This window comes from Podarcis liolepis (genome assembly GCF_965112155.1).
Source record: "Podarcis liolepis genome assembly, chromosome: 15".
Classification (NCBI taxonomy): Eukaryota; Metazoa; Chordata; class Lepidosauria; order Squamata; family Lacertidae; genus Podarcis; species Podarcis liolepis.
In genome coordinates this window covers 12,831,313-12,856,798 of record NC_139566.1, presented here as the reverse complement: position 1 = coordinate 12,856,798, position 25,486 = coordinate 12,831,313, and the positions used below count along the sequence as shown (strand labels likewise).

Sequence of the window (25,486 nt, the reverse complement as noted above, 5' to 3'; positions counted from 1 at the left end):
TAAACAACAACAACATAGTAGGCTAGTCTCTATGCACAATCACATATCCCTCCCTCTCCTCCATCAGGGCTAGCAAGAGGCGCGGCCAGATTTGGACACATTCTAATCTGGCAAAGGCACCTAGAGCCAGTGAAGGAAGTGGCCTGGGGAGGGTTCTAAGGTCAGATAGAGAGGCCTGGAGGGCTACAATTGGCCCCCAGGCAGTGGCGTAGTGTGGGGGGTGCAGGGGGGGCCGGCCGCACCGGGTGCAACATCTGGGGGTTAGGGGGCGCAAATCCACGGGTTAGGGGGCACAAATTACTTGCCTTGCCCCGGGTGCTGACAACCCACGCTACGCCACTGCCCCCAGGCCTGGTGTTTCCTCATCTCTAGCTCAGTGAGGCTTACAGAAGGTATCTCTACTCCCTCAAACCTGCAGCTGGCCCCGATGTAGGAAATTTTAACTTTTTCTCTGGCCCATCCATCAAAACATCTTATGGGAAGGGGTGTGAGGAATAAAAAGACAGGCTTTTACTTGCTGCATGGGATATTGCGCTGTGTTCATGGGTCAAAAGTCCAAGCCTTTCCCACATAATTATTTACGATCACCAAAAAACTGTTTGAATTCCTCACTTCCCATTACTAGTCCTCTCCTTTCTCTTCCTGACCATTATCAAAATGGGTATCTGCTATCTCGGGCAGCCAAGAATTTCACAGAAAGCCATGCGTGATAGTTAAAGTTTATTCCCCTTAGCTGTAAGACTGCCTGTATTTTGCAGCAATGCTGCCATAGCCTGCTCTGTATTCTCTGTCCACATTCTCTCTCTCCTCAGTGAGTTCCCCCAAATTTCTCAGAGGTATCGGGTTCTTGATCGCCGTTCAGATGACTGGGCCCAGCCACTTCTGCGCTCATGCTCTTCAAGGAATCTCGCTTTGTGCTGAAGAGAGAAACACGTCTCCAGATCACGTGGATCTTTGTGCTTTCAGTCCGATTGCCCAGATCTTCGGCAGATGTCTTCTTCCCAGTTGCCCACCTTTCCCTTAAGCTATGTCTTCTCTTTTTTTTCACTGCAAACAAAAATTATAAGATCATGTCAATGGGGGGGGGGGCAGCAAAACCAGGGCAGCTTTAGCCTTTTGGTCTCCATAACCCTCTAAAGGGCCCTGTGCCAACACATGGCATAATTGGGCACCAGAGACCAATGCTACAAGCACCAATTTTGCTGCTTGGCATTGGCTGCCACTGAAACTCTTGCTGTTCTGGGATAGCTTGCATGCTGCTGTGGCAGTGTGTTGAGAAGAAAAGCCCTGCTGGCTCAAGGCAAAGGCCCATCTAGTCCTCTCTTCAGAGGAGCCATCTAGGTGCCTATACAAAACCCGCAAGCAGGCCCTGTGTGTTGGAAGAGGTCTGATGCAATTAAGATGGATGCACTAGCAAGTTCAGGCATGGAGGCTCCAAGTTCCATTTTCCAGCCATTGGGTTGTAATGGTGGCCATAGCTGGAGCAGACCTATTTAAATGAATAGATGTGATGAACTTCTATCCATTAATGTGTCTACTCTCAGTATAACTTGGTTAGATACAACTTGCTGGTCCATGGCATGCAATGAAATTTTTTGTAGGGGAACAGTTAGGGCCAGAGGCACCAGCTTGCAAGGGTGATGGGGGGGGGGGGGAGATGCACGTGTGAGCATCTTAAGCAGGTCAGAAACTTACTGGGCTTTGGGAAGGGGGTGCCAGGCCTCTGACAGATTATTGGAGCATTGCTGCCTCCGGGAGGGCTTTGGGAAGGTGGCGGGAGGGCTCTTGGACCCCATCCTTCTAATTTACCGGGAACATTTAGGGGACTAACCTAGTCCCCCTAGTCCACTGACTGCAAGCCACTGTTGCTGGTCACAATCCTGTCTTCTGAAGCAACTGAAAAGAGGTCTGCTTCATCTTCTGTGTAGCAGGCCTTCTGATATTTGAAGACCACTATCATGTCTACTTAAATATTTGCTTCTTCAGGGTGAACATACCCTGCTCCTCTTCCTTGTCCCCCACAACAGTTTCTCATAGGACATCCTTTCCAGATCCTTCACCATCCCAGTTGCCCTCTTCTGAACATGCTGCAGTTTATCATCATGCTTCTTAAAATGTGGTGCTCAGAACTACTACACATATATTCCGACCAGCAAAGAATAGAGTGGAGCTACTACTCACTATCTGGTCAGAATGCTTCTGTTTAAATAATCTCTCCCTCTTACCTGCCCCAGCCAGTGTGGCCAATGGGATGATGGGAGTTGTAGGATAGCAGCATCTGGAAGGTTCCCCACCCCTGTTCTGCAGGGCTATCAAGGTTTGGGATTATTTGCAGTTACCGGTAGCTAATCTAGCATCAGTCTACATTGTTGTAAAGCAATCCTATGCATGTTCATCCAGAGGTTGTCCCATTTTGTTTAATTGGGTTTATTTGCAGATGCATGTGCAGAGGTTTGCAGCCTTAAAAAAATATATCTATAACAGTTTCTCCTACATTGGTAAGAAGCTGAAAAGGTTATTTATATTAGGTTCTTATTTCACTATTTACTGATTAGTTTTTAAGGTTGTAGATTAGATTATCATGATCTTGTTTAGAAGCATATTCTCCTCAGGGTGGCCAGAGGCACAAGGACAGGGCTTACTAATTGTGCTGAAGAAGGAATTTAAGCAAGTGTATCCTCTAATGTATAAGGCAGCTTCTGGTTTAAATTAAATCTACAAGGAAAAAAATGTATGAATATAAAAGCGCTCCGAAAAAGCTGCAATGTGAAATGATGGTTTCCTACAGTGTGAACAACCACAGTGAGCATTTGGGTTTGTGACCCTGTTTTCCTCTTTTATACACATATTAAGAAAACCTTGGTTTGCTGAGTGATGGGTTTTAGAACTTGCTAGGATTTGAGATTTCAGCTTGATCCTGGCTTGTTCTTACTAACCAGAGTCACACAACTGTGTTTTGTTTAAAAGTGAAAGCATCACATCTCTGCGATGATGTGAAATAAATAATAATAATTTATGATTATTTATTCCCCATCCATCCAGCTGGGTTTCTCTAGCCACACCCAACCTTCTAGTTGGGTGGCTCCCAACAGAATTAATGATAATAATTATTAATAATAATAATAATAATAATAATAATAATAATAATAATGGGGGAGCATGCTAACAGCTGGTTTATTGCAGTTGGAAACTGCATTTACTCATTCAGCTTTATAACAGGAATGGAAAATATTCGCCTAACTCCTGTCAAGTTCCTCCCATCGGAATCCTCCCTCCTGTTGCCTGGGCCGATTCCTCCACAAGCTCCTCCCACTTGCATGCGCGAGCTCCGCCCCCTTCCCGAGGCCCCACCCTCTTCGAACCTCTCTCGCCCCTTAGGTTCCATCCGAGGGCCGGCCTGCCCACGTGCGCAGGGCGCTGGGGATTCCCCGAATTTTCCCAGCTCCGGTGAGGGGAAACCCCTCCACGGGATTCCCTCCTGCGATCGGGGATGCGGAGGAGGCGTCACCTTTTTCCGAGGCTGGAGCAGTCGTTTGGGACACGGGTGGTTCTGCCACTGAGTTTGTGTCTACCGCTTCGGAGGAAAGCACTTCATTGGATTCCACACAGCCCATCGCCCGCCGCGCGGCGCCTGGACGGGGCCCGGCCCGGCCCGCCAAAGGGGCCTGCCGCCGCCGCAGCCTTATTCCCTAGGCGGCTTTTGTGAGGTCACGCTTTCGCCTCGGCTCCAACTTTGGCGGAGGAAAGTTGCCTCGCCGCACTCTGCCCACCATCATCCACCGTCTTCCTTAAAAAAAGGAAAAAAAAATATTGTTCTTTTATATTATATCACTTGCATTTGTTATAAAATATATCGCCTTCCGATTCCGGATCCCAACTCCCTTCGTTACCAAGGTGGCTGCGATCCTAGCACGTTTCCCTAGGAGGGAGTAAATCCCATACAGACTGAATGAGACTTACTTCTGGTTTTATGTATTGATTTAAGCAATTTAGTATACTGCTTAACTACGGTAGTCTCTAAGTTTACAAATATAAGGTACAAAATATAAAAATACGATTGCGCTGCCAGGGGCATTAAAGCCGCATTTCCCCCTCAAAAGCAAATCCCATTGCCTTGAGAAGGTAAGAGCAGCCTGGCTGCTGCATCAGGCCAAAGGATCAGGCTATCTTGTCCAATACCCTCTTCTCACAATGGCCAAACAGATGACACAATGGACAGCCCCAAAGCAGGGCATGGGTGCAACAGCAAGTCTCCCTGCTTGCGATTCCCAGCATATTGCCTCCAAGAGAGGAGGGAGAGAATACATGGAGATCCTTTTTTCTCCTCCATAATTCCTCTCCAAGCCCCTGTAAATGGTGAGTTTTGTAATAGGGATAGTTTGCAGAATGACACCGAAAGCTTCCCAAACTGCATCCCAAAATGCAGATAGAGTAGTTGTGGGATGTAAGAGATGTTGGGTGGAGAAATCAGCAAAGGCAGTTCTGCAGATTGCAGCATTAAATAATAATAGAATGATTATTACTACATTATATCCCACCAGTCCTCTGAGGAGCTCAAGATCACATACAGGTAATTAATTTGTTTGTTTGTTTGTTTGTACATACCCTGCCCATCTGGCTGGGTTTTCTCAGCTACTCTGGGCGGCTTCCAACCAAATTAAAAACAATACAGCGTCAGACCTTAAAAACTTCCCTAAACAGGGCCGCCTTCAGTTGTCTTTTAAAATTCAAATAGTTCTTTATTGCCTTGACATCTGGTGGGAGGGCGTTCCACAGGGCAGGCGCCACTACTGAGAAGGCCCTCTGCCTGGTTCCCTGTAACCTCACTTCTCGCAGCGAGGGAACTGCCAGAAGGCCCTTGGTGCTGGACCTCAGTACATGCTTCCCCCACAACAGCCCTGTGAGATAGATTAAGCCAGGTGTGGGGAACCTTTGCCCTTCTAGTTGATGAACTACAACTCCCATCAGCCTTAGCTAGCATAGCCAATGGCGTAGTTCAGCAACACTGGGATGACTAAATGTTCCCCATGCCCAGATTAGGCTGAGAGACAGCAGCATGGTGACCAAATTGGGATGTGAGCTCCAGTCTCCCAAGTCCTAGTCCAGCACTCTTGAACCACACACCGCACCACATACAATATATAGTATGAAAGCTGTGTTAGTCTGTTATGATTAAAAACCCAGTTGGTACAGTGGTAAGAGCGTTGGAACAGGACCAGGAAGTAGCAGGGTTCAAATCCCGACTCGGCCATGAAACTCAATGAGTTGGGCCACTCATTCTCATCTGAACCTAACTCACAGGGTTGTTTTGGAGATTAAATGAAAAGGGGAGAACCATGAATGGTTGGAGAAAACGGTGGGATATAAATGTAAGAACTAAAGAGAAATGTTTTGAGTAGAACCTTAAGTATAACTTTTAATAAGCTGTTTTTATGGGAATATGAATAAAAACTGATAAAAGTGTCCTTTTATGGTGGGGGACATTCAAGGGCTTTCTTTATAGTAAAGGTAAAGGCACTCCTGACCATTAGGTCCAGTCATGGCAGACTCTGGGGTTGCGGCGCTCATCTCGCTTTACTGGCCGAGGGAGCCGGGGTACAGCTTCCGGGTCATGTGGCCAGCATGACTAAGCCGCTTCTGGCGAACCAAAGCAGCGCACAGAAACGCCGTTTACCTTCCTGCCGGAGCAGTACCTACTTATCTACTTGCACTTTGACGTGCTTTCAAACTGCTAGGTTGGCAGGAGCAGGGACCGAGCAACGGGAGCTCATCCCGTCGCGGGGATTCAAACCGCTGACCTTCTGATCGGCAAGTCCTAGGCTCTGTGGCTTGACCCACAGCACCACCCGCGTCCCTGTTTCTTTGTAGTAATAGCACATAAAAAAAAGATGTGGAATAATATGAGCAGCTCTTGCTGGATCATATTAAAGGTATGTTTGATGAAGCAGGCTCTAGCTCTTGAAATATGAGGCCATGACATTTGTTAGCCTTTAATGTGCCACAGCACTCTAACTACAACAGACCAATGTGGGGTGGAAGGCAGGGAAGCTTATCTTCTGGTGGAGCCACAGCCAATGGTGAACAAACTCACCCCAACTGGCAGTAAAAAAGTAATTAGGCATCTGGTCCCTGGCTGAAGGCAGATCTCCACAGTGGCTTCCCCTCAGGAATTAGTGATATCCAGCTCACTCTTGCTGCTCAGACCCAGTAAAATCACTGGCCGTTACTAACAAGTCCATTTACTTCAACTGGTCTCTTCACAGTGGAGCTAAGGGGTTGTATTCAGTTATTTCTGACAGTGGACAACCCAGAGGCTTCTGGGAAGCTCATGAAGGATATAACCATGGGTAGGCAAACTAAGGGATGCGGGTGGCGCTGTGGGTAAAACCTCAGCACCTAGGACTTGCTGATTGTATGGTTGGCGGTTCGAATCCCCGCGGCGGGGTGAGCTCCCGTCGTTCGGTCCCAGCTCCTGCCCACCTAGCAGTTCGAAAGCACTCTTAAGTGCAAGTAGATAAATAGGTACCGCTTTATAGCGGGAAGGTAAACGGCATTTCCGTGTGCTGCGCTGGTGCAGGTTCGCCAGAGCAGCTTCGTCACGCTGGCCACATGACCCGGAAGTGTCTCCGGACAGCGCTGGCCCCCGGCCTCTTAAGCAAGATGGGCGCGCAACCCCAGAGTCGATCACGACTGGCCCATACGGGCAGGGGTACCTTTACCTTTAGGCAAACTAAGGCCCGGGGGCTGGGTCCAGCCCAATTGCCTTCTAAATCTGGCCTACGGACAGTCTGAGAATCAGCGTGTTTTTACATGAGTAGAATGTGTGCTTTTATTTAAAATGCATCTCTGGGTTATTTATGGGACCTGCCTGGTGTTTTTACATGAGTAGAATGTGTGCTTTTATTTAAAATGCATGTCTGGGCTATTTGTGGGGCATAGGAATTCGTTCACCCCCCCCCCATATATTCCAGCCCCCCACAAGGTCTGAGGGACAGTGGACTGGCCCCCTGCTGAAAATCTTTGCTGAGCCCTGGATATAACCTTCCTCTGCTAATACCCCTTTCCTGCATTTCAGAGGTTGACTGCTGCTGGAAATGGAGTCTCCACTTTTGTTAGTGGGATTACTAGAGCTGACCTGCATGGATTTGCCCAATGGTATTGTAAGCCGGTAGTCGTGAGCCCCATGGCCACAGCAAAATCCCATAAATTACCATGTTGTATGAAAGAGTTGAATGGATGACCCTGAGTTTCTACAATTATTTTTCTAACCCTACTACAGTGGTACCTCGGGTTAAGAACTTAATTCGTTCTGGAGGTGCGTACTTAACCTGAAACTGTTCTTAACCTTAGGTACCACTTTAGCTAATGGGGCCTCCCGCTGCTGCCGCACGATTTCCGTTCTCATCCTGAAGCAAAGTTCTTAACCTGAACCACTATTTCTGGGTTAGTGGAGTGTGTAACCTGAAGCATCTGTAACCCGAGGTACCACTGTACAGCGCAGTGGTACCTCAAGTTACATACGCCTCAAGTTACATACGCTTCAGGTTACAGACTCTGCTAACCCAGAAATACTACCTAAAGTGGTGCTTCAGGTTAAGAACAGTTTCAGGTTAAGAACGGACCTCCAGAACGAATTAAGTACTTAACCCGAGATACCACTGTATTATTTTAAAGCCCTATCATATCCATCTCTTTTTCTAAGCTAAATAACCACAAATGCTTTTAGCTTTTCCTCACGGGGACTGTGGGTTTTCCACTCATCCCCTCAATTTTGGGCCGCATCTGCACTGTACATTTAAAGGAGTATTGTACCACTTTGGACTATTGTGGCTTCCCACAAAGAATCCTGGGAACTGGAGTTTCTCCCTCATTCCCCTCACAGAGGTACAATATCCAAAGTTCCCTAGGAAAAGACACTCATCATTAATCCACTCTGGAGACTGTCGCTCTCTGTGAGGAGGAATAGCGGTGTCTTAACAACTCTTGACGTACTTGTTGCAAACTGTTTTGATCTTTTCTAGGCTATAGCAGTATGCATTTTGATAAATCTGCAAATCCGATCGTGGATGGGGCAACACTCCCCCTGAAAATGCAGGTTCCCAGTCTGGGTATTTTACTGGATGCGGCCCCGAGCCTGGATGCCCAGATTTATGTGGTAGCCAAAACTGCATTTGTGCAGTTAAATCTCGTGTGCCAGCTGTGCCCATTCCTGGAGAATTCTCATCTAGTTTAGTTACATCCCATTTGGATTACTATACAATGGTCCATATAGTTAAAGCCATGGTTTTCCCAGTAGTGATGTATGGAAGTGAGAGCTGGACCATAAAGAAGGCTGATCGCCAAACAATGGATGCTTTTGAATTATGGTGCTGGAGGAGACTCTTGAGAGTCCCGTGGACTGCAAGAAGATCAAACGCATCCATTCTTAAGAAAATTAGCCCTGAGTGCTCATTGGAAGGACAGATCATGAAGCTGAGGCTCCAATACTTTGGCCGCCTCATGAGAAGAGAAGACTCCCTGAAAAAGACCCTGATGTTGGGAAAGATGGAGGGCACAAGGAGAAGGGGACGACAGAGGATGAGATGGTTGGATAGTGTTCTCGAAGCTACCAGCATGAGTTTGACCAAACTGCGGGAGGCAGTGGAAGACAGGAGTGCCTGGCGTGCTCTGGTCCAGGGGGTCACGAAGAGTCGGACACAACTAAACAACAACAACAACATGCTCTATGTAGGGCTTTATTTGAAGTGCTTGAAAACTCCAACAAACGAAGAGCTGCAGGCAAACTCTTGACTGGGGCTGGTTGTAGGGAGCCTATTACTCCCTTTTTTCGACAGCTCCACTGGCTGTTTCTGGGCTCAATTCGAAGTGTTGGTTATGACCTATAGAGCGTTATACAGCTTATGCCCAGGCTCTCTGAAGGACCATATTCTGCCACACAAACCTGCCCAGGCTCTGAGATCTTTGGGGGAGGCCCTTCTCTCAGCCCTGCCACCCTCACAGGCACATTTGGTGGGAATGTGGAAGAAGGCCTTCCAGGTGTGGGGACTTGCTTCCTAGTGAAGCTAGGCTGCCTCCCTCCTTGTTATCCTTCTGCCAGCAAACAATGTTTTATTCTAGTAGGCTTTTGGGAACTGACTCCTTTTTTTTAAAAAAGGGGGGCTTCCATTAGTGCTGTGCTATTTTTACTATCTGTGTTTTAATAAGTTGTTTTTGTATTAATTCTATGATCGTTTAATTACTTTTCAACTTTTATCTGTGTTGTTTCAATTTGTGTAAGCCGCCACTGAGGCCTGGAAAAGTTGGAATATGAATATAATAATATCCTGAGTGGTCCCAAACTTGGGAGTTAGAAGTTGCTTCCACACATCACTCCTTAAAAATAAAAAGGAAATGGAAATGCTAAGCAGGACAGGGAATGGTGACACTTTCTCCTACCCGAGATCCCGCACAGGGGAAATATAGCCCACATTCAGAACATATTGTGCAAGAAGGTACTTTTTAATAGCTTCAAGCGGTCTTAACTGCACAGCAGCCAAAATGAGAGAAGGAAAATGGAGAATTTCAACCATGCAGGGGGGAAATGTGTTGTCTCCATAAGGTTCTTGAAATGAAGCCCCTGCTATAAAACTTCACATTCCTGCCACACCAGCTCCCCAGATCCAAAAAATAACCTGGGGCTGCTATGAGGTTAAAAGCCCCCCCCCCGCCCCATGGCAAACCTGTCCTACGAGGCAGCAGAAAGCAGCTCACAATGTTTCTGTCTCTTTTTCTCCCATGACCAGCCAAGGCCTTTGCTTGTGGCAAACCCATGTCCAAGGCTGAGATTCAGGTACTTTGGTGATGCCTGCCTCCTTCGTTATTAAAAAGGCAAATGTCATTTCAACCCCCTCCCCACCCAGATCTCAAGATTCAGCTTTTTTAATCTTCTTCGGCTTTTTGAAGCCCCTGTCCCTCCCCACGTCAGAGAATGGCTGTCGTTCTGCTTTCCGCTTGGCGGCAACCACTTCCATTGAGTTCCAGATCTCATCCACCTCCTCCTCCTCCTCCTCTTTCACGTCACTCTGGAGGTCAGCTGAAGGGTCGGCGCCTTCATCCTGGAGAAAGAAGATCAAGGATGTATCTGCACCTTAATACAGGCCTCCCTAGTGGCATCAGTGGCCTGCAATGCGCTCCCTGCTGAAATATGAGAGTGCCCATCTCTATTGGCATGCTGCCGGCTTTTAAAGAGGCACCTGTTTAACACAGGCATGCCCATGATTTCTTGACTCATGTCTCCTGCTACAATAAGTGTGTGGCACCTAACTAGGTTCTCAGAGTAGGTCCACTGACATTAATGGGCCCTAATGTTGGTTAATTTAATAGGCATACCCTCAGTAAGATGATACAACCCATCACATTTGATTGCCTATTTTACGTATGAGGGTGAAATTAAATGTGCTATTGCACAATCTTCCATCTGTGCAAGCATTCAACTTGTTAGAGAGAACAATCCCCACACCCTTCTCCCGCTCCGTGCTCAGAGCCTCATGGCAACCAGGAATTATAATTCCTCCTCCTCGGTCCCTTCGACTCACCTCCCATTTTTCTCTGCTGGTTAGCAGCAGGCAGTTCAATCGAGATTTCAGATACACCTGTAACAGAGACATAGTTCAGTTAAGCAGCAGAGAGGAGGCCACTACCTTGCCCCATCTTGATGTCCTCCAGCCACTGTTGAACTCAAGCTTCATCAGCCCCATGGCCAATAGCTAGAGATGATGGGTGTCGAGAATCCAAAATCATACCACCCACTAATACTGAATGTTGGTCATTCTGGCTGGCGTTGATGGGAGGTTCCCCCACAATCTATATGCAAACACCAGCAACATTGTCGTGTTGGGCTCCTCCTCACCTTATGCTCCAAGCGCTTGTGCTGGAGGTTGTGCACACGAAGGAAGCGGTCCAGTCCGCACGAGGCCACCAGCGGAAGCACAGGGTGGCACTGGATGGCACGGACACTCCCAGCGAAGCCTTTGAGGCACTTCAGCAACCGCCCTGTCACAAGACGACAACAATGGCTGAGTTACGAGGGCGGCAGGTATGGCGTGGCTACACTTCTCAAGTGTGGAATTTGGAATGTAGTGAACTGCAGCTTGGTGACAGCCTTACTAATATATTATATAGTAAGATATTGTTGCAAAGGCAGACTTGAAGAAAAAACTGTGAGGTTTTTCTTCCACTTGTGTGGAATTAAACAGGAAATTTTAAGTCTGTTGCACATGGCTGTGGTTCATAGACTACAAGATTCCAAGTACAGGATCCCAAGGGAGGTGGTGGTCTACGGTTCATGTTTCCCCACTTGGTCTGCCTTGGGGTACGGAACCATCTTGTAGCCAACAGAATAGGCCTCACAGAACAAGGGTGTGTGCAGTTTCAGAGTGAGAGTGCGGTATCTGCAACCCCAGCTTGAAAATGTGACCACAAAGGCTAGCAACAACCTCTGACTAAAAAACACAGCAGGAGAACTTTGCCCGGCCAAATGCTGCTGTCTGCAACTCGCTTTAAATAACCTTCCCATCATCAAAGAGTTGCCTCTCCAGCTGTACATCAATATCTCCTTCTGCCCTCCGTTTTTAGCCCACCTTGCTCCTCTGCAACTCTCTTTCCAGATTCTCCTCAAATCCAAAACCCCCTCCCCACTCCATCATCCTGGTTCTTACTTACCTTGCCGTAAATCAATTACTGCCACATCCCCACGCGAGCTGCCCACAACAACAGCACTGTAAGTGAAAAAAGGAGGAATTATATATTTCCAGTTTTGCAAAGGGACAGCATCCATGTAGGCCCTGAGCTGTGAACAGCCAAGGACACTGCAGGCTGGGGATTGTATCCAGAGCTTGAAAAGTTCATTTTTTTAAAAGGAACTAGTTCCAGTTCACATTTGTCCCTTTAAAATATGAAATAATTCTGCTCACATTCAGTCCAGGTTCACACAAATAATCCTCAGCAATTTTTTCCAGCATTCAGAATGTTACAAGCTGCTCTGCTAAAGTATTAAATATACTTACGAAGACAAACAAAAAACAACAACCACATGGTGGAATGTGAATGATTTAGCTTATTTATGCCAACAATTATGATCTTTAAACTTAAAATGCCCAAGGAATCTATGAAGTAGAAAAGCACATGTAATAGAATGAACCTGAAGATGAACTGGAAATAGTTCCAAGTTCCACCCTGAAACAAACCTCATTCACATTTAATTCACCTGGCAATTATGGGAACTGCCTTCAGGTGTAGGGGGAGATCTTTGAACTAATTCATTGAAGTTTGTTAAACCAAACTCATTCATTCCAAGCACTGGGGAGAAGAGAAACTCACTTTGTGTCAGGGGTCAGGGAGAGGGCAGTGAGTGGGTACTCCCCAAAGGTGGCTTCCAACACGGGGCGCCGCTGTGGGGAGCTGGGGTCATAGATCCGGACCTGGAGGCAGAAGAAGACCAAGAAGATGACGAGCAGAAGTCTTCAGCCTCAGATGAAAGACCCAACAACAGCAGCAGCAACCACCCTATAACACTCCCAAATGCTATAATGCAACGATGGGGAACCTTTTCCAGCCCTTCTGGACAATGTTCCGAGGGACACATGGAAGCACTGTGCAAAATTTGGTTAGGATATCTCAAGAGATGTCCAAATGCATAGAGAACAAATGGCTAACTTTCTGAAATATGTAGTGGAGATATCTGTCTTCCCCAGCTTCTACCTGGTGGTGTCCAGTGCAGGTAACAATTTTCTCTGATCCAGGCAGGAACTGCATGTCCCGGTCCCAGATAGGCACCCTCAGGTCAAGCCAGTCGTTCCGCACCTGTTGACAAGAGGGCAAGGCATGGTGTGAACGAAGGCAAGAGTGTGCCATTCTCCAATACATCACACATCCTGAAGAATCTGAAAAGGAAAAAAATCTTTTCTGAACTGCACTATGGAATCTGCTTACATCAGATGTGGCAGTGACCACCAACGTGGATGGCCTTTAAAGAGGATGGGACAAATTTACGGAGGAAAGGCTATCTATGGATTCTAGCCATGTTGTTCTCCTACCACAGTTGGAGGCAAAATGTGCCTCTGAATGGCAGCTGCTGAGAACTGCAAATGGGGAGAACTACTGTTGTGTTCAAGTCCAGCTTTTGGTTGGCCACTACAGGCACAGGATGATGGACCAGATGGGTCTTGGGCCTGATCCAGCAGGGCTCTTCTTACGCCCTTATCCGTGCACTAATACAGGAGAAAGGAGCCCAGGCTGTTTACACAGTATAGCAAACTCACATTTTTGGCTCGGAAGATGGGCTCCTGCGGTTGGTGGAGGTCCCACACCTTGAGGCAGTTCTCCTTCCCGCCTGTGGCCACGCGGTGAGGCTGTTCCGGGTTCTGGCGCATGCGGCACACGCCGGGGCCCACCTGGACCTCCAGCTGCAATGCAAGAGATAGAGCTGGTGGTGGAGATGCACAAAGCCAAGACAAATACATGTGGACTCTCCTTCCCTAGCGGTTTCTAAGCAGAGGTTGGGTGGCCATCTGTCGTGGATGCTTTAGCTGAGATTCCTGCATTGCAGGGGGCTGAACTAGATGGCCCTTGGGTCCCTTCCAACTCTACAATTCTATGGTTCTGTATGCAGACAGGCTACCTAACACGAGGACCTGCCAAATGCAGGTTCATAAACCTCAGCTAAGTACGGTAGCTATGATTGGCCTTGGGGAAGCCGCTTTCACTCTCAGTTCCTCCCCAAAATATGCCAACATTGAAGAGAGTGTTGAGAAATCCACTTTGTGCAAAAGGTGCAGTTCCACAGGAGTACAGTCATAGGTTGAATCCAATTAAGTTCCATTCAGTGGAGTCCCAATCAAATTAACATTGGCTCCCAGTACGTTTCCGAGCACAATTCAAAGTGTTGGTGCTGACCTTTAAAGCCCTAAACGGCCTCGGTCCTGTATACTTGAAGGAGCGTCTCCACCCCCATCGTTCAGCCCGGACACTGAGATCCAGCGCCGAGGGCCTTCTGGCAGTTCCCTCATTGCGAGAAGTGAGGTTACAGGGAACCAGACAGAGGGCCTTCTCGGTAGTGGTGCCCACCCTGTGGAACACCCTCCCTTCAGATGTGAAGGAAATAAGCAGCTATCCTATCTTTAAAAGACATCTGAAGGCAGCCCTGTTTAGGAAAGTTTTTAATATTTAATGCTGTACTGTTTTTAACTTGGGAGCCGCCTAGAGTGGCTGGGGAAACTCAGCCAGATGGGCGGGGTATAAATAATAAATTATTATTATATTATTATAACAAACCTAAGCTCATCAGCTTCAATGGGTCTACCCTGGGTAGGACAAGTATGGGATACAATGTGCAGAATTTAACTTTCTGAACATATCAGCTCTTTCAGCAAGCAAAGCCCAACATGCTTCTAGCACTTAAGACTGCAAAGATATTTAGAAAAATTAAAAACACACAATAAAAAGATTTGTGACTCCTTAAAAGGCTATTGTGTGGCCTGGAACCCATCTCTCCCCCTCCCCACCTCCCTCGGACACCAAGATAGGACTCACATTTTCTGACGAAGCATCCCGCCAGACCTTCAGCAAACCAGACTGTACACAGGTGATGAGGGAACTGTAGGAATTGGTTGAAGAATGAAAAGGGAAGAGATATAAGAGGGGAGGGAGGTAGAGAGAAATTAATTTGCCATAAATGTGGAGAATGCATAAGACGAGCTGGTGGCAATCCTTTCCAAGGAAGCAAAAAACCCACAAAGCCTTACTTCCTACAACTCAGTGAAAAGAACACACATTTGTGTGCTGAACAGCCAATGTTCAATCAGAAAGGGGGCTTGAAGTCACAACTGATCGGCTGATGGGCATCACTCAGGACCTCCTAGTGGAAGCAATCTCTGGGGCCTGCAGGGTGCCAAAGTTAAAAGGTTCTGAATTTGAACCATCCTGGCACAGATTAAGGTTCCTGATTGTTCCTTTATAGCTACATCTTTATCTGCCTCACACCTGGGGCAGGTGGCCATGGCTAGGGGAGAATTTGTCTTACAAGCCAATTAGGACCCCTGAGGTTTAGGCCCCAAAATACCTGAAAGATTGCTTCCTTCACTACAGATCTTCTCGGGTGCACAGAGGGTACTTTTGGTAGTTCTACCTCAGAAGTTTGGTGTGCGTATGTGTGTGGCAGCCCAAGAGAGTGCATTCTAAAGTACAAACACCCAAGGATCATCCCTGCTGAATCCATGGGCGTCATATCAAGTGACATGAAGCCTGTCCTTTCCCTGAAGGCTAAGGATTTGAAGGGATTCAGACTTACTTGTCAAGCACAGCCAAGCCACAAATGGGTCCCTCGCCTCCTAGACAGTCTCGTGACTCAGTAAACTTGCCCTTCTCAGTACTGAACAATCTGACTGATCCATCAAGGCATCCCACAAGGATCTGGGAAGAAACAAAAGGAAAGAAAACAAACTACTAAGAAACAAACGTGCACCTCCCTGGCTGCATTCTTTCAGAGAGGCGACTGCACCTCAGTGAGAGAATGTATGCAAAAATAAGTCCCAGGTGCAAACCTCTGCCATCGCCAGTTACAATGCCCTCAAGTGCAGAGGGTAGGAAAAGCTTTTGGAGAGACGCTGCCAGTCACAAAAGACAATACAAGGAAGACTCTGTAAAGGCAAGGAGGGCCTTTTACAGCTGTGGCCGGTATGCCAACTACAACCACTCTTAGACAGAGATAGTCTGGCCGCAGTGATTCATGCATTGGTAACCTCAGTACTTGATTACTGCAAAGTGCTCTGCGTGGGGCTACCCTTGGGCTTGTTCCAGAGGCTCCAGGTGGTGCAAAACACTGCAGCTAGACTGCTGGTGGTGACAGACTATCGCTAGCACATAACTCCAGTGCCTAAATGCTTGCACTGGCTGCCCACATGACTCTTGGTCAGGTTCAACGTTCTTGCATTGATCCTCAACAACTTGAGTCCAGGATACTTCAGGCACTGCATGATCCCTGCTCAAACTCTGAGGTCTTCAGGAAAGTTTCTGTTAGTGTTCCCCCATGGCTTAGATGAATAGATCTTATGCACAAGGAGCTGTGAGGGAGGCTTGTCTTTCACTATACATCTTTAGGCTCCAGGTGAAAATATTTCCCTTTAGCTAGGCCTTTGGCTGATTAATATTCTACACCCTTTTAAATGGGTTTGTGGGAAGGTTGTGGTTTTTTTTTTTTTACAATACTGAGCTACAAGGACCAACAGTCCAACCCACTATAAGGCAGCTTCCCATACAATGAGGTATCCTGTTTTTCTTTCCCAGCATCCAGTCCCCTAAACTCTGCCAGCTGCATTAGGAGTTGGCAACCCCATTACCTCAGACTCATAGGGATCGCCCCAACACATGGCAGTAACAGCTTCGTGTCGACTGAGCACCGCATCTCCTGACTTATAGTTTGTGGCCTGTTTCTTCTGCAGGTTGATCCCTAGAAGGAGGAGAAAAGAGAAAGAAAGGGATATTATTGGGAAGGGGGGAAAGAGAAACAGGTTAATGGCAAACTCTCCCTGTGTCACTCACCACCAGGAAAGGGGAAGCTGAGGGGCTAGTGGACCTCTATCTGCTCCTTGCAGTGTTCTAATCTAGCTCCCTCCTGCTAAGTCTTATGACGCAGGTTTGGCAACTTCTCAACCATTCCTGGTACTGTGACCTTTTACATGGACTTGATCTACACCAGGGGTGACTAACCTATGGCCCTCCAAATGTTGCTTAACTACAACTCCCACCAGTCCCAGCTAATAATTATTTAAAGGAATTCTCACTTTATAAGACTTAGCTGATCAAGCCCCTTTCAAAGGCACAGCAACAGCATCCAGCTACTAGACTGGTAAGTGATAGATATTTATGTAAAAGCCTTTTGCTGCATTCCCCTCCCACATAAGACTCACTCTATATCTCCTCTGGCCTTTGTGTCTAGGGACCTTATTCACAGTGCCCCTATCTCCCCCTAACCCATTAAGTGCATACCATGAACTGGGCTGGACCTAACCAACAGTGCACCTATTCCAGGATCACAGTTTCAACATTGGCGAACCTTGATGCCTCCACAAAGTTCACAATCAGGGCATGAAGAAAATTGCCCTCCCCTGTCGCTTGTCCTCAGCAAATTCCGAGGTATACTCCCTCTAGAGCTGGAGGTTCCACTGAGCCACTATGGCTAATGCCTATTGAATAGCCTAGCCTCTTCTGTTCATTTGTTTATACCACTTTTCCCGTCCTCCAAACAAGCATTCATTGTCTACACATATACGCTCCCCAACCAAGAAACCATCCTCTCTTCCCCATCACCTTCCCTTCTTTCACATGTACTACCTATAATGTACTTCCTTCAAAACGTGCCTCAGAAAGGGGAGAGGCACTCTTTACATGCTCAGAAGCCCAAAGCACCATAATTTGTTGTAAGGGTGCGGGCAACCTCACCCCGCCTCCTGCCACTAGGAACAGCATCTACCCACACTTCCTCCTCAGTTATTTCCCCGAAATCCAGACAAGGCTCTCCGTTTCCCCAGCGTCGCTGAATAACAGACATCCCACCCCAAGTACCGGTCGAGCCCCGGACCCTCCATTACCTTTCAGGATGCCCGTCTCGGACCCCACCCACACGTGGTTACCCCGCGCCGGAGACGCCATTTCTACTGTCGCTCCGCCTCTGGACTTCCCGAGGCTCGTCCTGTCCCGAAATCCCTGTTGAGCCGGACGTTTTAGAGTGTGACACCGGAAGAGAATGTTACTAAGGCCCCGCGCTGATTCGCCAGCGCAGCTTCCTCGGTGTTGCACTCTTAGCAATCCCACTGGGACGCCGTTCCCCTTTCCTGGTGGTCCCGTTGTTTTCCTGATAGCGAGGGGACGGGGCTGTTTATGGACCTTCTTCCTGCCTAGACCCCACTAAGTGAGTTTCAGCTGGGGAAGGAGACTATTTTGCGGGCAAATAGAGCTCCGAAATGGGGATAGGGTCAGGCGAGCCCTGCAGGAATAACTGCACCGGAAACCATTGTGGTGCTTAATAATAATAATAATACAGTGGTACCTCAGGTTACAGACGCTTCAGGTTACAGACTCCGCTAACCCAGAAATAATACCTCGGGTTAAGAACTTTGCTTCAGGATGAGAACAGAAATCGTGCTCCGGCGGCGCGGCGGCAGCAGGAGGCCCCATTAGATAAAGTGGTAACTCAGGTTAAGAACAGTTTCAGGTTAAGAACGGACCTCCAGAACGAAGTTCTTAACCCGAGGTACCACCGTAACAACAACAACAACAACAATAATAATATATTTATACCCCGCCGATCTGGCTGGGTTTCCCAGCGGCTTCCAACAAAAGATTAAAAATATATTAAAATATCAGTAATTAAAAACCCCTAAACAGGGCTGCCTTCAGATGTCTTCTAAACGACAGATAGTTTTTAATTTCTTTGACATCTGATGGGAGGGCGTTGCACAGGATGAGTGCCGCTACCAAGAAGGGGCTAGACTAGAGTGTTGAACCTTGGAGACCGGAGTTTGAATCTGCACTCAGCCCTCACTGAGGTGACCTTGGGTACCAAAAGAACGCAGCCTGGTGTCAAGAGGCAGGGAGTTCCAAAGCATAGCTGCTAAAAGTTCAATTGCTTCCACGTGTGGAAAGCATGTATGTGGCAACTTTACAGTGCCAGTTCCGCAGATCAAACAGTCGAGCGGCCATATATGAAGTAAGGTGATCCTGCTACTAAATAGGTCCCAAGCTGCTAGCAGTACTTATTATATAATGATAGTAACTCCTTGAACTTGGTCCTTAGCAGATGGGGAATCTGTGCAAATCTCTGAGCAGAGATATTAAATGCAGGCAGGGTCCCACTCCTGTCTGCAACCTTGCTGCAGCATGCTGCACTAACTGCAGCTTCCGGATGTACCGCAGAGGAAGCCTCGCATACAGTACAGTACATTACAGTAACCTAACATTGAAGTCACCAGTGCCTGAATTACAATGGTCATGCTATCCAAGTCCAGGAATGCCTGTAATTGTCACACCAGTAGCAACTGGTAAAAGGTGCTTCTAGCCACTGAGGTTCTCTGGGCCTCTAGTGACAATGCTAGATCCAGAGGCACAATTAGATTGCATACCCACCCTTTCAGGGGGAGTGCAACCCCATCCAGGGAAGGCAATTGACCAGTTTCTCTGGCATGGCAACCACTCATCCACTTGGGGATTTACCGTCAAAGGGGAGAGAGCTATATCATTATTTATGATGATGATGTTTTATTAGATTTGTAACCCACCTTTCAATTCAAAAATTCTCAGGACAGTAAACTACAGTCCATTACAATACATCAATATATAAAAATCACAAAACCAAGGACATTATAAAACATAAATTCCAACAGCAGAAAATATGATGCTTGACATCAGTCATCTCCATAGCCTGAATAAAAAGATACATCTTAACTTGACATCTATAAGCATTTAGTGTGCGGGACAGACATCCAGGCGGTGCCACGGGAGAGAGAAACCTGCTTCACATTGTCTTACTGTAGGAAGAAGCCTTATACTGAATTAGGTCATTGGTCCATCTAGCTCAGTATTGCATACACTGACTGACAGTGGCTCTCCAGAGGTTTAGGTGGAGGTTATTCCCAGCCCTACCTGGAGATACCAGGAATTGAATCTGGGACCTTCTGCATGCAAAGCAGATGTTCCAGCAATGAGCTATGGCATTTCCTCCAGACTACAGCTGCTGTTAGTTCAGCAGCCTCCATTCCCACTTGCTTCTGGTGCCCACAGCACACCACTTGCTGGATGGCAGTGTGGGTGAAGCATATTTAAGGTAGTTGTGTCAGCAAGTTTAAGCATACCACGTGGACCTGGAGCTCTGCTAGAGCCATTTACCCCGCTCTGCCACCCAGCTGAGCCCCTTAAGTTGCAGCCTGGGAGTAGTGACACTTTGCATACTATAGATGTATATCCCTACTTGTTGGCTTATACCAATGGTCACCAGTCGTTTTAGACCCATGTGGACACCACCCACTCTGGTCACTTCTCTCTATCCCACCCAAGACAGATCGTGCACAGAGACAGTCTTTGCTTTGCTGAGGGATCTGGGGGAAAGCTGGATCCAGTAGTATTCATCTGAGTTTTGGAAAGCACGTAGAGCTGAAAGAGGAAGCAGGAAAGAGCATCATTCTTCCAACTTCCTCCTTCAGCTCTTTGTACATTTCAAAGGAGAAAAAGATAACCACCCTCTTGACAAGGGGGGCAAAGAGACTGAGCGTGGGCTCAGAGGCTTTGTGAGCCTCGGAGGAAGATATGAAAATGCATCATTGCACCCATGTGTACCATGCTGGAGACTCTTGCTTGATACTTTGGTTCCTTCGACGTTCCCTTTAGCATATACGAATATAGATATATATTAAGATCTACTTCCGTTGTTTGACGTAACTTTGACAGTGCCAAGTAGAAATGAACACTGAAGTAAAGTTTGTCAGGAAACTACCTCCGACGTGCTAATGGCAGAACTGGAGTGTGTGTTTGTGCGTATATCAGTCTGTGTGCCCTTTCCCTCACACCCTCAAGTCCCAACAGTTGCTAGGCATCGTACTCCGCCGTGGAGCGAGCCCATCCACCTTCCTGTTGCCTAGCCATCCGGCCTGGGCACGCTGCGCCACAAAGTGGCCAAGAAAGGCGGGCAACGCAAGGCCCCACAAGCATCGTCCTCCGGACAGACAGCCTTGACGCACATCTTGGCCTCCTGGCCTCCCTCGGCGCTGAGGAAGGGCTCCGTCACGTCGAAGCGGACACCGCAGGCTTCCCTGCTCAACAATGCACGTCGGTTCCCTTGGCGGGCTCGCAGGTACTGGCGTAGGGAGGGAGGGGTGGTGAGGAGGAGCCTGTAGGGAGGCGGCTGGCCTCCCCCTGGGGGCTGCTCCAGGTTCAGGAGAACAAAGGCTTTGGTGAGTCTCTCTCCCTTCTGGCAGCGGAGATGCAGCATCCAGCAAAATTCGTAGTCCTCACCTGTTAAAGAGAATGAAGGGGGGGCCATTGTTAGCATCCCTCCAGAAAAATAGGCCTCAGCATCCTTTACCAGCTGAAGGAGTGTGTCAGTGACCATGAGGTGCTTCTGGGAACAACATTTGCCCAGGTCTTTCAACCCGCCCTGTGCCTGTGATTGTAATTCGTGTGATTGTACAGTGGTACCTCTGGTTACGTACTTAATTCGTTCTGGATGTCCGTTCTTAACCTGAAACTGTTCTTAACCTGAAGCACCACTTTAGCTAATGGGGCCTCCTGCTGCCGCCGCACCGCCAGAGCACAATTTCTGTTCTCATCCTGAAGCAAAGTTCTTAACCTGAAGCACTATTTCTGGGTTAGCGGAGTCTGTAACCTGAAGCATATGTAACCCGAGGTACCACTGTACTTTGTTTTAAACGATTTTGAATATTGAATTTTAAGTTGCGGTAACCTTCCCTGGTGTCTTCAGGTGAAGGGGTGGATATGAAATCAAATAAATGAGCAGCAACAATCTAGGCAGAGCCCTACTTCATAGAACCACGTGGGTCATCTAGTCCAACCCCTTGCAATGCAGGAATCTTTTGCCCAATTTGGGACTTGAACCCACGACCCTGGATCAGACCAAAGTTTCATTGAGCCCAGCATCCTTTTCTCACAGTGGCCAACTGGATGCCCCAGTGGGAAGCAGGACTTGGGTGCAACAATGCTCTGGCTGCTAGCAAGTCCCAGCAGCTGGTATTCAGAGTCCTGCTGGATTAGGCCCCAATCTCACAGGTACGTTTGGGAAGCCCACTAGCAGGGCTTGAGTGCAATAATGTTTTTGTTGCTTGTGATTCCCATCAACTGGTAATCACAGGCAAATTGCCTCAAATCAGATTGCCAACACTTCTGTCCTCCAGAGTCCATCAGGGCAGTAGCTAAGCTAAGATTACAAGCTAAGACAGCTAAGATTACCAGTAGCTGTCAGGCAGAGGAGCAAGATAGCTAAGCCTCTTTAAGACAAGCCTGCAAACATATATTTTTAAAATAACCCACAAACCCTGCACAGTTCAATGGCTATATAGTTTGGACTTCCAGGTCCTTCGTCTTAACAGTTGCTCTGTTTTTTGCAAAACCAGAAGGCAGCAAAAGTGGTAGAGCATCTGCTTTGCATGCAGAAGGTCCCAGGTTCAATCTGTATTGCCTCCGGATAGTGCTGAGAGAGAACCCTGCTCAAAACCCTGGAGGTACTGCAGCCAGTCTGTGTAGCCCGTACTGAGAAAGGCAGGCCAGTGGTTTGATTCAGTATAAAGCATCTTCCTGTGTCTTCTTGCTTTCAAAGCAGTCCCCGTGCACTATCTTGGCTATCCTTACAACAACCCTATAAAGTAGGCCCATTTTAGCTCCATATTGCATGTAGTGGGAAGGGTAAGGCCTACCTATGCCCCCCATCAGCACTTGCACCTGGGCAGCAGATGGAGGAGGTACACAGACTGATCTCCATCTTCCTCTCTATGGCTGTGAACACACCATACATTTAAGGCACATTTAAAGCATTTGACATTCCCCCAAAGAATCCTGGGAATTGTAGTTCACACAATTCCTAGCACTCTTAACAAACTACTACTGTTCCCAGGGGAAGAGGAACCATGTGTACACAGCCAGAAAAAAGCAGCATGGTATTTAAATTACTGTACACGCAACTCCCCATTTACGCAGGGGGTTACATACCAAGGCACCGCACAATTAAGTGAAATTGCGTGTGTTGGGAACACCCTTGAAAGCCTGAAAACACCCTCAAAACCCTTGCTCAAACACCAACTCTCCACAGGCCTCAACGGTCGGTGCAAAGGCTCCTGGGATTGCCCTTGCAAAGGCTTATGGGATTGCTAGGCGCTGTTTCCATGCCATTTTTGTACTCTTTCAGCAGCCATTCCCCCCCCCCTTTGCATGCCACTTCCAGGTTCTTGGCGATGCGCATGTGTGCGGTTGTGCACATATTGAACGCACGTAAAATGGTTGTCGCCAGTGCTATTTTTCTAGAAAAAGAGGTGCTGGAACTCACCACAAACACCTCCCTCGTTCTCTTACAATGGCAATGGTGCCAACTGAGTTCTGTCAAGTTCCTGCTGGGGGAAAAGCCCTGGTTGTCTCCTATAATTCTTTACACCTTTGCATTTCAACATATAAATTAACGCACACAAAGATTATGGAAATCAGCATCCTTTTCCCCGCAATATATTTTTTCGGGGGTGGGATGCAAAAGTGACCCCCCTGCCTCTTCCCCCGCCCTCCCCACAGCACTCGGAGGCCTTGCAGCTCCTGTGACGCCCAGCAGCTGCAAGCAGAGCAGGGAAGCCACCCTGGGGTGGAGCCTGTGGAGCCCTCCCTGCTGCCGCTCGATTGGCTACGCAGCTGGGATTCCAAGGCAGGCATGGCAGCTTCGCTTTGGGTGGCCGTCCACCTCCCTTACCTTCCCTGCCTTCGTTGAGCTTCAAGGAGACGGAGCTCTTGGCGCCAACCATCCCGAGCATCGCTTGCGCAGCGCACTGCAGCATGCATGTGCTGAACCTGGGCGCCACGTGCGGCTCTCCCGACGGTGCTTCCGGGTTGTCTTCCTGAGGGCAGGGTGCGTCCGGGACCTCTGACTCAGGCACGTTGCCTGCCGTGTGGTTGGGAGCAGTTGCGGCAGCCAGTACCAGAGCCAAAGCCAGCCATTGATGACCCATTGCACGCTTCAGGGGGGCCGAGGCCTGCTGTGGGGCGGTGCCAGGACCAAGGTTCCCACTGCCGAGAGACAGAGAAGAAGGGGGCAGGCTAACGAGGGGCTGGATCCGGCGGCATGCCTGGACTTGCTGCCGAAGGCTGTGTGGATTCCTTCGCCCCTGCGAAGCTGCTGGGTGGGTGCCCAGAATAACAACTGCCAAGGGACGCTTTTAGAAGAGGCCTTGGAATGCCAGAGGCCGGGGCGAGGTCTGGATTTGCCGCCGAAGCCTGAGCGGCTTCCTTTGCCCTGCTGATCTCTGGGACGGTGCCCAGAACAACAACTCGGGAGGCATGTTTCTTGATGAAGGCCTTGAGGAGCCAGACACGGTGATAAAGAATCGACCTTGCATGCAAGAAGGCAAAGGCTTCTGCCTGCAGCGCAGAGTTAAACTGTGTGACTCATTCCTGGTGGACACCAAATTCATTGAGAAGAGGGGCCTATCAGTATCTACCAGCCACAATGGTTGTGCTTTGCCCCACAGTAATACTTCTGAAAACCAGTTGCTGGGTCTTGTGCTTGGGTGCTGCTTGTGGGTTTCCCACAGGCATATGGTCAGTCACTGTGAGAACAGGATGCTGGGCTAGATGGGTCATAGGCCTGATCCAGCAGGCTTTCCTCATGTTCTTAAGGGCTGGAAATGTCCCATGTGAAACCAAGCAGATTTCTGGCATGCATGTCAATCCCTGGCACATCTAGGTAGCGCTGTGAAATATTTCATGTCTGAAACTCAGGAGAGCTGCTGCCAGTCAGTGTAGTAAAACCAGAATAATTTCTGATCACTGAAGAATTTATGCTTTTGTGTTATGGTGCTGGAGGCGACTCTTGAGAGTCCCATGGACTGCAAGAACATCCAACCTCTCCATTCTGAAGGAAATCAGCCCTGAGTGCTCACTGGAAGGCCAGATCCTGAAGCTGAGGCTCTTCTCTCATGAGAAGAGAAGACTCCCTGGAAAAGACCCTGATGTTGGGAAAGATGGAGGGCACAAGGAGAAGGGGACGACAGAGGACGAGATGGTTGGACAGTGTTCTCGAAGCTACCAGCATGAGTTTGACCAAACAGTGGGAGGCAGTGGAAGACAGGAGTGCCTGGCGTGCTCTGGTCCCGGGGGTCACGAAGAGTCGGACACGACTAAACGACTAAACCATAAAGCCCAAGCAGGGATGTCTGGCAAATGATTCTCACCAGATCCCATCGCTACATACAGTGGTACCTCGGGTTACAAACACTTCGGGTTACAGACTCCACTAACCCAGTACCTGAGGTTAAGAACTTTACCTCAAGATGAGAACAGAAATCGTGCGGTTGTGGCGCGAGGCCCCAATAGCTAAAGTGGTGCCTCAGGTTAAGAACAGTTTCAGGTTAAGAACGGACCTCCGGAACGAATTAAGTTCGGAACAAGAAGTACCACTGTAATTTGCAAGTCACAGCATCTGGCACCCAAAGCCAGCCAAGTGACTTTGTGAAAACCCCACAAACACTCTCCCTTGCTCTGTTAGTAATAATGCAATTAGCAACAAACTACACAGTATATGATTTTTGTTGCTGCTGCTGCTGCTGCCTTTTCACCCCAAATCTGCTGCAGGCCTTGCTGTTCATCCGCATGACTCAGTGGCAAAAAGACAGAATAAACATCTTTCATGCGGTCCTTTTCAGCACAGAAAGGAGATAGGGAACCTCAACCCAGACCCAGACATGACGCCTTG

General features: G+C 48.2%; 2 protein-coding genes and 1 long non-coding RNA gene across 7 annotated transcripts; all 3 read right to left on the bottom strand.

Moving 5' to 3' along the window:
* Positions 1–707: 707 nt before the first annotated feature.
* On the bottom strand, positions 708–4,256 carry LOC310694550. 5 transcript variants are annotated; one of them, XR_014519734.1, is made up of 3 exons: positions 4,114–4,256; positions 3,509–3,787; positions 708–1,047 (listed from the first exon to the last, which is right to left on the bottom strand). It is a non-coding gene; the product is annotated as an uncharacterized lncRNA (long non-coding RNA). The 5 variants fall into 5 exon arrangements; XR_014519735.1 differs by having other exon boundaries at positions 3,509–3,783; positions 4,114–4,165; XR_014519736.1 differs by having other exon boundaries at positions 3,891–4,163.
* A 5,221-nt stretch (positions 4,257–9,477) lies between these two features.
* On the bottom strand, positions 9,478–17,781 carry WDR74 (WD repeat domain 74). The gene is made up of 11 exons (XM_083477634.1): positions 17,625–17,781; positions 16,374–16,483; positions 15,326–15,447; positions 14,569–14,632; positions 13,299–13,442; positions 12,739–12,840; positions 12,358–12,458; positions 11,701–11,756; positions 10,889–11,031; positions 10,575–10,631; positions 9,478–10,094 (listed from the first exon to the last, which is right to left on the bottom strand). The coding sequence occupies exons 1-11, from the start codon at positions 17,683–17,685 to the stop codon at positions 9,903–9,905; spliced, it is 1,152 nt and encodes a 383-aa protein (XP_083333760.1). The 5' UTR covers positions 17,686–17,781; the 3' UTR covers positions 9,478–9,902.
* Positions 17,782–19,270: 1,489 nt separating this feature from the next.
* On the bottom strand, positions 19,271–24,670 carry LOC310694529 (uncharacterized protein). The gene is made up of 2 exons (XM_083477668.1): positions 23,489–24,670; positions 19,271–21,039 (listed from the first exon to the last, which is right to left on the bottom strand). Exons 1-2 carry the CDS (start codon positions 23,742–23,744, stop codon positions 20,663–20,665), a joined length of 633 nt encoding a protein of 210 aa, XP_083333794.1. The 5' UTR covers positions 23,745–24,670; the 3' UTR covers positions 19,271–20,662.
* Between the last annotated feature and the right edge of the window lie 816 nt (positions 24,671–25,486).